The sequence below is a fragment of the Salvelinus sp. IW2-2015 genome, unplaced genomic scaffold, assembly GCF_002910315.2.
Source record: "Salvelinus sp. IW2-2015 unplaced genomic scaffold, ASM291031v2 Un_scaffold3712, whole genome shotgun sequence".
Lineage (NCBI taxonomy): Eukaryota > Metazoa > Chordata > Actinopteri > Salmoniformes > Salmonidae > Salvelinus > Salvelinus sp. IW2-2015.
This window is the reverse complement of record NW_019944989.1, coordinates 21,746-34,475: the sequence shown is the minus strand read 5'-3', so window position 1 is coordinate 34,475 and position 12,730 is coordinate 21,746. Positions and strand designations below refer to the sequence as shown.

The window sequence follows — 12,730 nt, the reverse complement described above, 5'->3', positions numbered from 1 at the left end:
TGAGCGTTTTAACGTCTTGAAGAACAAACTGGCCTTAATAGCCATGTACTCTTATAATCTCCACCCAGCACAGCCAGAAGACGACTGGCCACTCAGAGCCTGGTTCCTCTCTAGGTTTCTGCCTTTCTAGGGAGTTTTTCCTAGCCACTGTGCTTCTGCATCTGCATTGCTTGCTGTTTGGGGTTTTAGGCTGGGTTTCTGTATAGCACTTTGTGACACCTGCTGATGTAAAAAGGGATGTATAAATACATTTGATTTAGTTAAGCGTTGAGTTAGATAACATAGCTACCTCAATTGTTAATTCAAATAATTTCGGTGACTTAATGTAACGTAGACGCTGGGAGTCTTGAAGCAGGTGGTAAGTTTAATATAACAAGTACCGATGCAACGTAGGAGTAGGAGTCTAGACAACAGAAACAATACTGCCTGGGGAAAAAACCCAAGGGAGTACCAGATAAAGGAAAGGTAATGAGTGAGGTAATGGAGTCCAGGTGTGCCTAATGATGAATTTGTAAATTAAAGAGGAATTTAATAGCACAAATAAAAAGGAGTTTCCCATCTCCCCATTAAGAGTATTTCTGGTGCAGCACAGAAATGCCCTTATCCAGATGGTGTGACAAAGGCATTTCCTAACAGACCTGCTAACATTCTTTGTTGTTACTTTTAAGGTTAGAACCAACTTGCAGTATCTACAGCAGGCAGAGACGTGAGAAACCTTTTGTCGGCCAGCTCAGGGACAAGCTACACTATTCGCATCCCTCATTAATAATCAAACTGCTGAAAGACAGGTGTTGGGTGTAGTTTTATAGTGCACCACGGAGAATGTGAAAGGTAAGTCCACAACCTTAAAGGCAGGGTGTGGACAGACAGGAGAGGGAGAACTGAGTATTTTCTTTTCTATTATAATTTTGGGCTCCAAAGGAGAACTTTAATACATCGTGGTCATACGTTTTGCCATAGCATGCCAATTACCTACAGAAGGTTTTTATGTCACGACAGCTGGAAAAGCGAAGGAGAGGGACCATGCACTCAGGTACAAATAAACTTCACTCTATGATTAACAACTCTGCCCTCTTTAAAGAATGGGATTCTCACTTTTTCCTTTTTTCACTCCTCTCCTTGTCTATCTTTTTTTACAAATGCGTATTTTTCTGGATTGTGTCCTTATTACAGCTGGGGTTTTGATCAAGTCATAGAGCTGGTAATTTGATGTATTATTTATTCACAAAATAAACGTTGTACTGTTTGTTACATACTGTATGGAGGGTATCAAATAAGCACGGTCAGTCAAGGCAATGGGTCTCGACAATTGGTCCCCTTCATGCTTAGTAGAAACTGTAGGCAGCTAACTTGTAAATCAGTTACCCTTGGTGGTGAAAGTGAACGCACAGATAATGTCATACAAGTGGACAGGCTGTAGAGGCAAAACCTACGTCTTATGCTTACTGGTCTATTCTCTCGTTTACGAAGTGGAACTCAAAGTATCATTCAAATACATTGTGATATTCGGATTGCCATGAATCTACCGGATTACCAGAAAATAACAGGCGTTTTGGTTTTGCAATAACAGGAAATCAAGGGAGAGGAACTATGCACTCGGGTACAAATTAATTCCATTACACTGTATGAGTTGCAGCCTTCCTATATAAAATGTATAGTAATATGATGGTTCTCTAGAATTGAGAGTTCACGTATCATAGAAGAATGGTGTCCTACTCCCCTCTTTCCTTGTTTTAATCTTGACATTATGATTTTTGTTGCTTGTTTCCCAGTTTCAGGTTAGTTTCTGATCAAAGATCATGTGCATAGAGATGGTGTTTTAATTAATAGTTTATTAACCAATTTAACAAAATAAGGATTACGTTCGTACAGCGTTTTATGTTTTGTTCAAGACTTTTAGTCCGTTTCAATATCTACTGTGATCAGTGAAAGTCACATGATTGTTGCAACATTGTCTGGTAGTCATTTTATTGCCTTTTATGTGGGTTGAAGTTGGCATGGCAATAAATACATGACACTGTCAGACACACTGTCCCATCATCTGAAATTCCAAAGTGCATAATGTAATGCCCTGTTTTGTAGAGATATTTTTCTAACACACATGAAACTGTGTTCAAATGATCGTTTGATTGATATATACATTTAGCTGGTTAATGTAACAGTGTTGTTGTCCTGTCTCTTCAACACAGGGGTATTTATGAGGGTGCTGATACTGTCAGTTGTCACTGATCCTATCCCAGCTCAAAACTCTGGTAAGAATGTTTACAAAGTATTTTTGAGTAAATAACTACTCTTCCTTGTCCAATGTAACAACACTGAGTGCATAAACAGGGCAAAGTGAATGATAATTCTTCATTGTACATTCTTCTTTCTGTTACCCTTTACCCCAGAGATCTTCACTTTGGTGGTCCCTCATGGTCCGATTTTGACCCGGATAAACGCCTCCATCTCCCTACCTTGTGAACTCTCACCTATCTTCAGTGCAGAGCCGTTGGAGGTGCGTTGGTACCGGCCTGGTAACTTCAACCGACCTGCCTTGTTATACAAGGACCACAGCATCCAGGCATCTGTGGACCCCCGGTACTGGGGCAGGGTGTCTCTAACTGGGGGGCTGGAGAGGGGGAACGTGTCCCTGAGACTAGACAGGGTCACTTTGGAAGACAGGGGCGAGTATGTGTGCCGTGTCAGCAGCGAACAGTGGTATGAAAAGGCCAGTGTGTCCCTCACACTGATTGGTAAGGAGCAGAGGACTATGTTTCTGCAATTAATGAACCTGTAAACAAACATAACACGTGATGTAAACTTATTTATGGAGAGATACTGTACTTTTGGTGGGAATCTAGTTCAGAATCAAACTACTATTGCTCATTTTGTTGAACTTGTGAACAATTCTGGAAAATAGAACAAAACTTATAATAGTCCTATCTATTTTTGGGATTGAACTCCCTATCTTTCCAATAGTATTAGGTGGTATCCCAGTTTTGTCTCTTGCTGAAGCAAGAGGAGGAGGAGGCCAGGTGAACGTTACCTGTTCATCAGTGGGCTGGTCACCACAACCTACACTCACCTGGAAAAACAAAGAAGGCGCAGAGCTCAGAAATGTACAAGAAGTACTCTACACACATGGTAATAACATTACTTGCAATGATAAAATAGAAATTGATGTAAAATGTTCATCTCTCTCTCTCTCTCTCTCTCATCAGATTCTCAGGGCTTGGTGAGCGTAAGTAGTTGGCTGCTGTATTCTCCCTCAGACTCCGATTGGCTCTCCTGTACAGTCTCTCTGTCTGAGGAGGAGGAGAAGGAGAGTAGAATCCTGCCCAGAGCTCCAATGGACGGTGAGAATCTCAGAAATCTTAATCAGCATCTTATCATTTAATATCTTAGTCAATGTAACACAATAAGTTCATTACACCCACAGAACAATCAACACAAAAACATGTTGTGAAATGGATCTTGGGCTTTTCTACACGGACCCCTACCGGAATAAATTGATTCTTAAAAGATAGAGATCCGGTCTGAACGGACTCAAGGACAACCAGACCCTGTCCAATCCAATCCGAGGGAAGAGGCAAAAAATAAGCATTTAAAAAATCGCTGTTGTTAACTGGACTGTTAAAGCGCGATGGAGAGAGAGAGGGTGTGTGTGTGTGTGTGTGTGTGTGTGTGTGTGTGTGTGTGTGTGTGTGTGAGAGAGTGATGTGGGCTACAGGCAGGGAGAGAGAAACACCAAGCAAGTCGACGCGTGCTAGTTAGACTAACATCTAGCTGCCATAGATCTTGGTCATTGTAGCCGATCCTTCTCATTTACCTTTTAATGCCTTCATTTTAATTCCATCTTCCATTGATTAGATACAGGTGACAAAACTCATCTGAAGGTAACCTGGTTAAACATTTTTAAGGAAGGATGGAAGTAGTTTTGTGGCAATAAAAAAGCGGTTAAGTAAGGGATAAATGCCTCCGTTCTGTACATTACCTTGGAAATAATGGACGACGCAGCGGGACGAGCTGGAGCCAAACGTTATTTTTCCAAGGTAATATAAAGACATTGAATATCACTTTTCTTTGGCAACTGCTTATACCACAGTTGCCGAAGAAAACCATATGAAAGCACACATTTAGCGGTATAAATACTTTTTTTCATTTATATTTTTATTTTCCAATTTATACTTTCTCATCTTTTGGTTGCTAGTTCTATAACTTTGTGGTAAATATGGTCTGCATGTGTAGGCACTTATTGTTTCATGATTGCAAGGTGTCCCAATATCTTTTCCAACTGTCCCGTTATCGGATTTTAAATGACCATTCTAGAATGCCCTTCTAGCCAATCAGAAACGAGTATTCAACAATGCTACTTTCTTATATCTCCTAGATACATTACATATTAATAGTGGAACTGATATAGCATATAGTATTCCTTATGATAAAGGATTTTGACTGTCTATTTTGCCACTTGTGAATGTGTTATTTAATGCATTTCTATGGAAGCAGGTGGCCTTGCGGTTAAGAGCGTTGAACCAGTAACCGAAAGGTTGCTGGTTCGAATTCCCGAGCACACAAGATGAAACATCTGTCTTAAACATAAACCTAATTGCTCCTGTAAGTTGTTCTAGATAAGAGTGTCTGGTAAATTACTAAAATGCATATGGGCTATAGTAGAAAATGCCAACTATAATGCCAAAAAACTATTATAGTGCTGCTTTGATGATTTGTGATTGGCCGGCAACAACGACAAGCTTCATACACCACTTACGTGAAAAGAAAGAGCAGCAGCATCAATTGTACATTTTCACTCTCTCTCTACGGCACCAGTCGAGTTCGGGTCTGTACGGGTCCTCACGGGCAAATCGGGCAAATACCCGAGATCCATGACAATTAGGTACATCCCGGCTTTTCGGGTACAGGTGGACCGGTGAAGACCTCTAATATGTTGTCTTGAGTTACTGTATCTACCAAAAGACAACATCATAAACGTGGGAAATATGACTCAATTCAGATTTTAAATATAGATATTTTTTGTATGTACATTTTAAGTGGTTTGATAAATCCTTTGTACAGGACATTGGAGTCTTGGAGCCTTCATCACGACCCTGATTATTTTACTGCTAGTCGTCTTTACTGTCATTGGGCTCTTCATCTGGAACAAAAAAACTGGTATGTCAACAAGCTAACACACATTCATTTAATTGTGAACAGAGTATTAATGGTCTATTAATGGTAGAACGGATCTTAATAGGGTGAGCTAGACTATTCTACTCATTCAACACCTACTCATTCAAGGGTTTTTCTATATTTTTTGAATATTGTACATTGTAGAATAATAGTGAAGACATCAAAACTATGAAATAACACATATGGAATCATGTAGTAGCCTAAAAAGTGTTAAACAAATCAAAATATATTTTATATTTAAGATTCTTCAAAGTAGCCACCCTTTGCCTTGATGACAGCTTTGCACACTCTTGGCATTCTCTCAACCAGCTTTATGAGGTAGTCACCTGGAATCCATTTCAATTAACAGGTGAGCATTGTTAAAAGTTAATTTGTGGAATTTCTTTCCTAATTAATGCGTTTGAGCCAATCAGTTATGTTGTGACAAGGTAGGGGTCATATACAGAAGATAGCCCTATTTGGTAAAAGACCAAGTCCATATTATGGCAAGAACAGCTCAAATAAGTCAAGAGAAATGACAGTCCATCATTACTTTAAGACACGAAGGTCAGTCAATCTGGAAAATGTCAAGAACTTTGAAAGTTTCTTCAAGTACAGTTGCAAAAACCATCAAGTGCTATGATGAAACTGGCTCTCATGAGGACCGCCACAGGAAAGGAAGACCCAGAGTTAACTCTGCTGCAGAGGATAAGTTCATTAGAATTACCAGCCTCAGAAATTTCAGCTGAAATAAATGCTTCACAGGGTTCAAGAAAGAGACGCATCCTCAACATCAACTGTTCAGAGGAGACTGACTGAATCAGGCCTTCATGGTCGAATTGCTGCAAAGAAACCACTACTAAAGGACATCAACAATAATAAGAAGAGAATTTCTTGGGACAAATAACACGAGCAATGGACATTAGACCTGTGGAAATCTGTTCTTTGGTCTGATGAGTCCAAATGTGAGATTTTTGGTTCCAACCGCATGTCTTTGTGAGACGCAGATGATGTCTGCACGTGTGGTTCCCACCGTGAAGCTTTGCGGAGGAGGTGTGGGGGTGCTTTGCTGGTTACATTGTCTGTGATTTATTTAGAATTAAAGACTCACTTAACCAGCATGTCTACCACAGCATTCTGGAGCAATATGCCATCCCATCTGGTTTGCGCTTAGTGCGACTATCATTTATTTTTCAACAGGACAATGACCCAAAACACGAAGCCGGTTTAGAGAATGCCAAGAGTGTGCAAAGCTGTCATCTTGGCAAAGGGTGGCTACTTTGAAAAATCTAAAATCTTAAATATATTTTGATTTGTTTAACAATTTTTTGGTTACTAGATGATTCCATATGTGTTATTTCATCGTTTTGATGTCTTCACTATTATTCTACAATGTAGAAAATAGTAAAAATAAAGAAAAACCCTTGAATGAATAGGTGTGTCCAAACTTTTGAATTTTTTCAAGTTAGACCGCATTGATTAATCCCTAACATCCATCCATATCATTGACAATATGTTATTTGGTTTTACATTTACAATATCTAATTTTCCTCCTCCTGGAGCGTTTATCAGACCCTCAACATCAAGGGAAAAGGAAAATGCAGATGGTATTAAGTGTTGTCTAATAATTTAGTTGCAAATCCTAACTTCCACTTAAGTCAAATTATCACCTAGTCATGCACAGATGTCAATGGGAGATTTTGTGAAAATTTTACTTAAGTGAAAGTTAGGATTTGCCCTTTTATAATATTAGGTTTGATGATAACATTGAAAACATCCCTGATATAAAACATTACATTTTAACAAAGTAAGATTGCATGACCTACCTATATTAATATTAGTGTCATTGCATTTCAGATAAAACAGAGTCTACGGAGAGGCCAGGTATGACTTCTACAGTATATGTTTTACTATTGTGTGTATATATACACATATTATAACATGATTTTTAACATATTTGTTTTCTTATTTTTTTGTTTTCTTTTAATAGAAGAAACGGCTCTTGTCAGAGGTATATTTTGTTAATTATGTAATTATATTTTTATTTAACATTGCTAAGGTAACTTGACTGAGCATTTATTGTGTTTTGTGGTGAAGATGTTTGTTGATTATTTGATGTACATTAGCTAAAAAATGTGTGTCATTTGATTAGAAATTGACAAAAATAAGTTTAGAATGAAACTCAGTAAGGTGGGGTTCGAATGAAAGATATGTTCTATTTTCAAACACTATTTCTTAGTATGACACTCCGTTTATAATACATCTCCAGGTGAAGGTGATCAAAGTCAAGCGCCAAATGGAGGTACTGTTCTATTATAGAGTCCTTAATTGAAATAATAACAAAGCGGACACCCCACCTCTGTTTTGGTAAAAAGCTGAGGGGTGGGCCTGGAGAAATGTAACCACTCTCAAGTTCATACACAGAGCTATGGACGCAAGGACTGACCATCCATGATATCAACATTTTAGGTTTAACCTTGCCAGGAAACCCAACGTTGAATTGTACTTCAGGCAGAAATGAGCATTTGAATCAGGAAAGTTTCCTCTCATGACCTCTGCATGCCAGAATGTAAAATATAAATATATTTTAATGTACTTTTACGTTTGTCCATGCGGTTGGCCCTTTTGGCGGTGGAAATGTGAGACAATATATCCACAGGAAAGTCGAATTACTTTCCAGCTGAAATAATATATTTAATACAAATATTATATACAGTTGAAGTTGGAAGATTACATACACTTAGGTTGGAGTCATTAAAACATGTTTTTCAATCACTCCACAAATTTCTTGTTAACAAACTATAGTTTTGGCAAGTCGGTTAGGACATCTACTTTGTGCATGACACAAGTCATTTTTCCAACAATTGTTGACAGACAGATTATTTCACTTATAATTCACTGTATCACAATTCCAGTCGGTCAGATTACATGCACTAAGATGACTGTGCCTTTAAACAGCTTGGAAAATTCCAGAAAATTATGTCATGGCTTTAGAAGCTTCTGATAGGCTAATTGACATACTTTGAGTCAATTGGAGGTGTACCTGTGGATGCCCTGACCTCAATCCTACAGACAATTTGTGGGCAGAACTGAAAAAGTGTGTGCGAGCAAGGAGGCCTATCAACCTGACTCAGTTACACCAGCTCTGTCAGAGGAATGGGCCAAAATTCACCCAACGATTGTGGGAAGCTTGTGGAAGGCTACCTGAAACGTTTGACCCAAGTTAAACAATTTAAAGGCAATGCTACCAAATACTAATTGAGTGTATGTAACTTCTGACCCACTGGGAATGTGATGAAAGATATAAAAGCTGAAAAGAAATCATTCTCTCTAAGATGATTCTGACATTTCACATCTTTAAAATAAAGTGGTTATCCCCACTGGCCTAAGACAGGGAATTTTTACTCGGAGTAAAGTTCAGGAATTGTGAAAAACTGATTTTAAATGTATTTGGCTAAGGTGTATGTAAACTTCCGACATCAACTGTAAATGTCCTAAAGCAAAAACACAGCTGATTTAAACTAATTGCATTTTTAACTGAAGACCACGATTAGTTGATTATTGGAGTCAGGTGTGTTAGCTGGGACTGGGCAAAAGTGTGACACCAATCAGGCCGCTGAGGACTAGAGTTGCCCAGGCCTGCGTTATCTGATGAAATGCTTTAGAAAAGGGGCACAAGATAGCATTGATGTGCCATCCTGGATGAGCTGCCAATACCTGAGCCACTTGTGTGGGTTGTAGACTCCGTCTCATGCTACCACTAGAGTGAAAGCACCGCCAGCATTCAAAAGTGACCAAAACATCAGCCAGGAAGCATAGGAACTGAGAAGTGGTCTGTGGTCACCACCTGCAGAACCACTTCCTTTATTGGGGGTGTCTTGCTAATTGCCTATAATTTCCACCTTTTGTCTATTCCATTTGCACAACAGCATGTGAAATTTATTGTCAATCAGTGTTGCTTCCTAAGTGGCCAGTTTGATTTCACAGAAGTGTGATTGACTTGGAGTTACATTGTGTTGTTTAAGTGTTCCCTTTATTTTTTTGAGCAGTGTAGTTTAATATACAAGAGACAAAATTCACAAATTCTACAGCACAAAGGCAGAGCCATGTAAAACAAACAATGACTCAATACTCCATGCCTTTTGGGAATGCTTTAAAGTCCAAAAGGTATGGGCGGAGTTAGAAAGTTGGCTGTCAGAAATATTTGAAAAGAAGAGGTGAGCCGCACACTCTAGAAGCTCAGATGCAATAATTTTATAACCAACATTTTTGACAGACCAGCTGTCTTTATTAGGGTATAATGACAAACACTGCGGGTCACTAGTTTATATACTTTGAAAGGACACACACAGGTGTCTGCAATCATGCCCGGGCGTGGCCCGATCTCATTGGTTGATTTACAGATATAAATAGAACATATATAAAATCATGAATGGATAACATACGATAATACATACAATTTGGCGACATAGGCCAATAAACATTTACAAAAGCAAAATAATCACAAGAATGGCTTCAGATCAAAGTCGACATTAAATTAAAGATCCAGGTGGCCTCTCGTTTACAATGTAAATGTACTTTTTTTTTTCGATCTGTTTGAATATTTCAAGACATGGCATATGAGTGCAGTGAGATACCCGATGGGTTGGACGATACTTTCCTCATCAATTATGTTGAAAAAACGTATAATTAAAAACTGGAAATCAACCAATCCTCCATCATTAACACAATGAAAATGTAAAAAAAGTATCTGAATGTTGAAAGTGTGTGGGCGACAGAGAGAAACAAAAGGGTGCAGTTTGAGGCCATGTGGTGGAGAGTGATGCGGCTCTGGAGATGGCAGTTTGAGCAGGTGGATCAGGGCAGGTGTTATGTCATTGATGCACATTGCATCTGCATGTGCAGAACCATGTAAACACTTGCACGAGCTTGGCAAGTATGCGTGCGTCTCGTGCATTTAATTTTTATCTTATGCGCTTGCTTCCGGTGATAAAAATGTAAAGCTCTTCCAGCGCTTTGAAAAGTTGATGTAATTATAGTTCTGTGGACCAACCACATGGACAACCGGTAAAGTACGTTTAATGTACATTCTGGCTTGTAGAGGTCATGAGAGGAAACTTTACTGATTCAAAAACGAATTTCTGCCCTGAAATATAATTCAATGGAATTCAACATTGGGTTTCCAGGGAATTTTTAACCATGTTTTGAGGCTATACATTTTTAACCGTGTTCTGAGGCTATATATTGTTTAAAAACATTGGAGTTAAACAAACTTATATTTTGTGCTCTGATGTGGTAAAACAGTTGACCTAAGCTCATGAGGCATTTACAAGTTATAGTCTTCAAAAAACAATGGGTATAAATCAATACTTTATAAGTAACAAAAATGTATGTAGCAGCTAAGGATTCTATCTTTAACTCAATTAGTCATTTATCATGCATTGAGCATATAGATAGGTTGATTATATCAATAATAAACTGTCAATAACCATATGTTTTACTCATGCAGAATGTGGTATGCAAACTGCGAAGGAAACTACTACACAGAAGAAATGTGTCCCAAAAGGTACATTTATATTGACATACCTTTTCATTATTTAATGTTTTTTTATCTGTTTTTTAGATCTTATTCACCCCACAAGCACAGTCATTCAGGGTTAATAACATTTATTGAAGAACACCCATAAGAAGAAAAGGTGGTACAACCCAATATCTATTTTCTGTTGATAAGATTAGCGGCTAAATGTTTCTCCGATTTGATTTGTTCATTTGCAGCATGGGGAGAAGTGAAGAGATTCAAAGGTAGGACACATGAATAAAGAACTAACATAATATCATTACATGGCTGTACCTTCAAGTAACATCCATATCAGCAAACCATGTGAGTGAATGAACCAAATCTTAATCTCTTTTTTTTAGTGGACATCACTCTGGACCCAACGTCTGCTCACCCTAACCTAGACGTGTATGCAGGTAGAAAGAAGGTTTATTGTAGGGACTCAAAAGTAACTGATGTTCCCACAGCTCTTCATGTCTTTAGTGAGGACAGATTCAGCTCCGGACAGTCATACTGGGAAGTGAAGGTGAGGGAAGATTCCATTTTTAGCAAAGAGAAACAGTCATGGTATGTTGGAGTGGCCACAGACACAGCAGTCAACAAAACTGTGGTTGTCCCCTTAACCCCTGAGAATGGTTTCTGGGTTTTAACATGTGAAAAAGAGAAAGGTTATTATGTCCATGCTGACCCTCAAATGCCAGTATCTGGAAACGAAAGCCCTTTAATATTTCTAAGCCTATCAGCAACAGGAAAAGCAATTCTTACAACACTTGGAGTTTTCTTTGATTGTGACAGACAGATGCTTTCCTTTTATGATGCTGAATCAAAGGTACATCTTTACAGTTTGTTTAACGTTGTGTCATCTAACACATTCTTAGGTGTATTCAGCCCTGGGTTACGTGGCAAATGTCCCTTAACAGTTCAATGACTCTGGATGACAAATAAATAAAATCCAATTGTAACACTCTGAGACACTAACAGGGAATTCAACTGCATAGAGACATTATATATGAAATGTGAATTTACTACCTGTAGTGAGATCATTGATGTATATCTGTAATAAAAGTTTTGAATACCAACAACACTGTTGATTTCTGTATTGAATATTGACATAAACTAACCTGATATTGAATTCATGTATTTGAAAAACTCCTGTGCAACACCTCCTCTCAGTGGTCGATTCAGTGCATTGAACAAACAGGACCAGGATGCCACTAATGACAAAGACTGACATACCCATACAATTGTGCATCAACTGACATAGGAGACTGACGTCTGCTTTTCATCAACATTTAGTAAATGAGTAAGCCTTGTGGGTGTGGTTTGATGGAGAGGAGATTGTGAAAGTACAGAGAGTCAGACAAAAAAAGGGAGTTTACGGGAGAGGGAGAACAAAGTTATTATTCCCACTCTTCTGTTATTGTTTGTAGAATTCACATGTGATATTTCACATTTAGTAAACAGAGGCGTCATGCCCATAGGGGGCACAGGGGCACATGCTCCCTCAGATTTGTCTTGTAAATAAATAAAATTATACTACTAGCCACCTAGCAGTTTTATTAAGTTGGCTTTAACTAGCCCACAGGTTCCCAATCTCCCAACCGTATAACTAGCTATCAAGAAGCCATTTCAGGCTATTAATCAAGTTAGAGTAGCTATAATGGCCGCAAACAGCCTTGTTTTACTAACAATAATATCTGTGTCAATATCATGAAATTAACTTGCTAACAACCTGTTGTCGTATTTGGGTGGCTGTTGTCATCAACCAGAAACTGGAAACAGGGTATGCTGTCATTTGATTTTCTTAAGTAAAAAATAAAAGACTTACTCAAAATGATGGCGCCGTAGCGTCCACGCCTTTTCACTGTGGAAGAGGCTGTATCTATGTTGGTTGGTGATATGGATTCGGACACATCCTTGCACTTTGAAAGTGATGATGTCAAGGTGAATGTAATAAGTAAACAGCAGCTATACAGTGCATTCAGAAAGTATTCAGACCCCTTGAATTTTCTTACGTTACAG

The 12,730-nt window shown here is 38.5% G+C and overlaps 1 protein-coding gene across 4 annotated transcripts; it reads left to right on the top strand.

Annotated features, from left to right (window-relative positions):
• Positions 1-720: 720 nt before the first annotated feature.
• Positions 721-11,790, top strand: LOC112076374 (butyrophilin subfamily 1 member A1-like). Of its 4 annotated transcripts, none has more exons than XM_024143174.2 (12): positions 722-1,033; positions 2,190-2,252; positions 2,391-2,735; positions 2,962-3,126; positions 3,204-3,338; positions 5,059-5,154; positions 7,009-7,035; positions 7,142-7,162; positions 7,421-7,453; positions 10,661-10,717; positions 10,927-10,953; positions 11,071-11,790. In XM_024143174.2, exons 1-12 carry the CDS (start codon positions 988-990, stop codon positions 11,634-11,636), a joined length of 1,581 nt encoding a protein of 526 aa, XP_023998942.1. In that variant the 5' UTR covers positions 722-987; the 3' UTR covers positions 11,637-11,790. The 4 variants fall into 4 exon arrangements, with proteins under 4 accessions (XP_023998943.1, XP_023998942.1, XP_023998945.1 ...); XM_024143177.2 differs by lacking the exon at positions 722-1,033 and adding an exon at positions 1,111-1,201; XM_024143176.2 differs by lacking the exon at positions 722-1,033 and adding an exon at positions 1,381-1,600.
• The last annotated feature ends 940 nt before the right edge of the window (positions 11,791-12,730 follow it).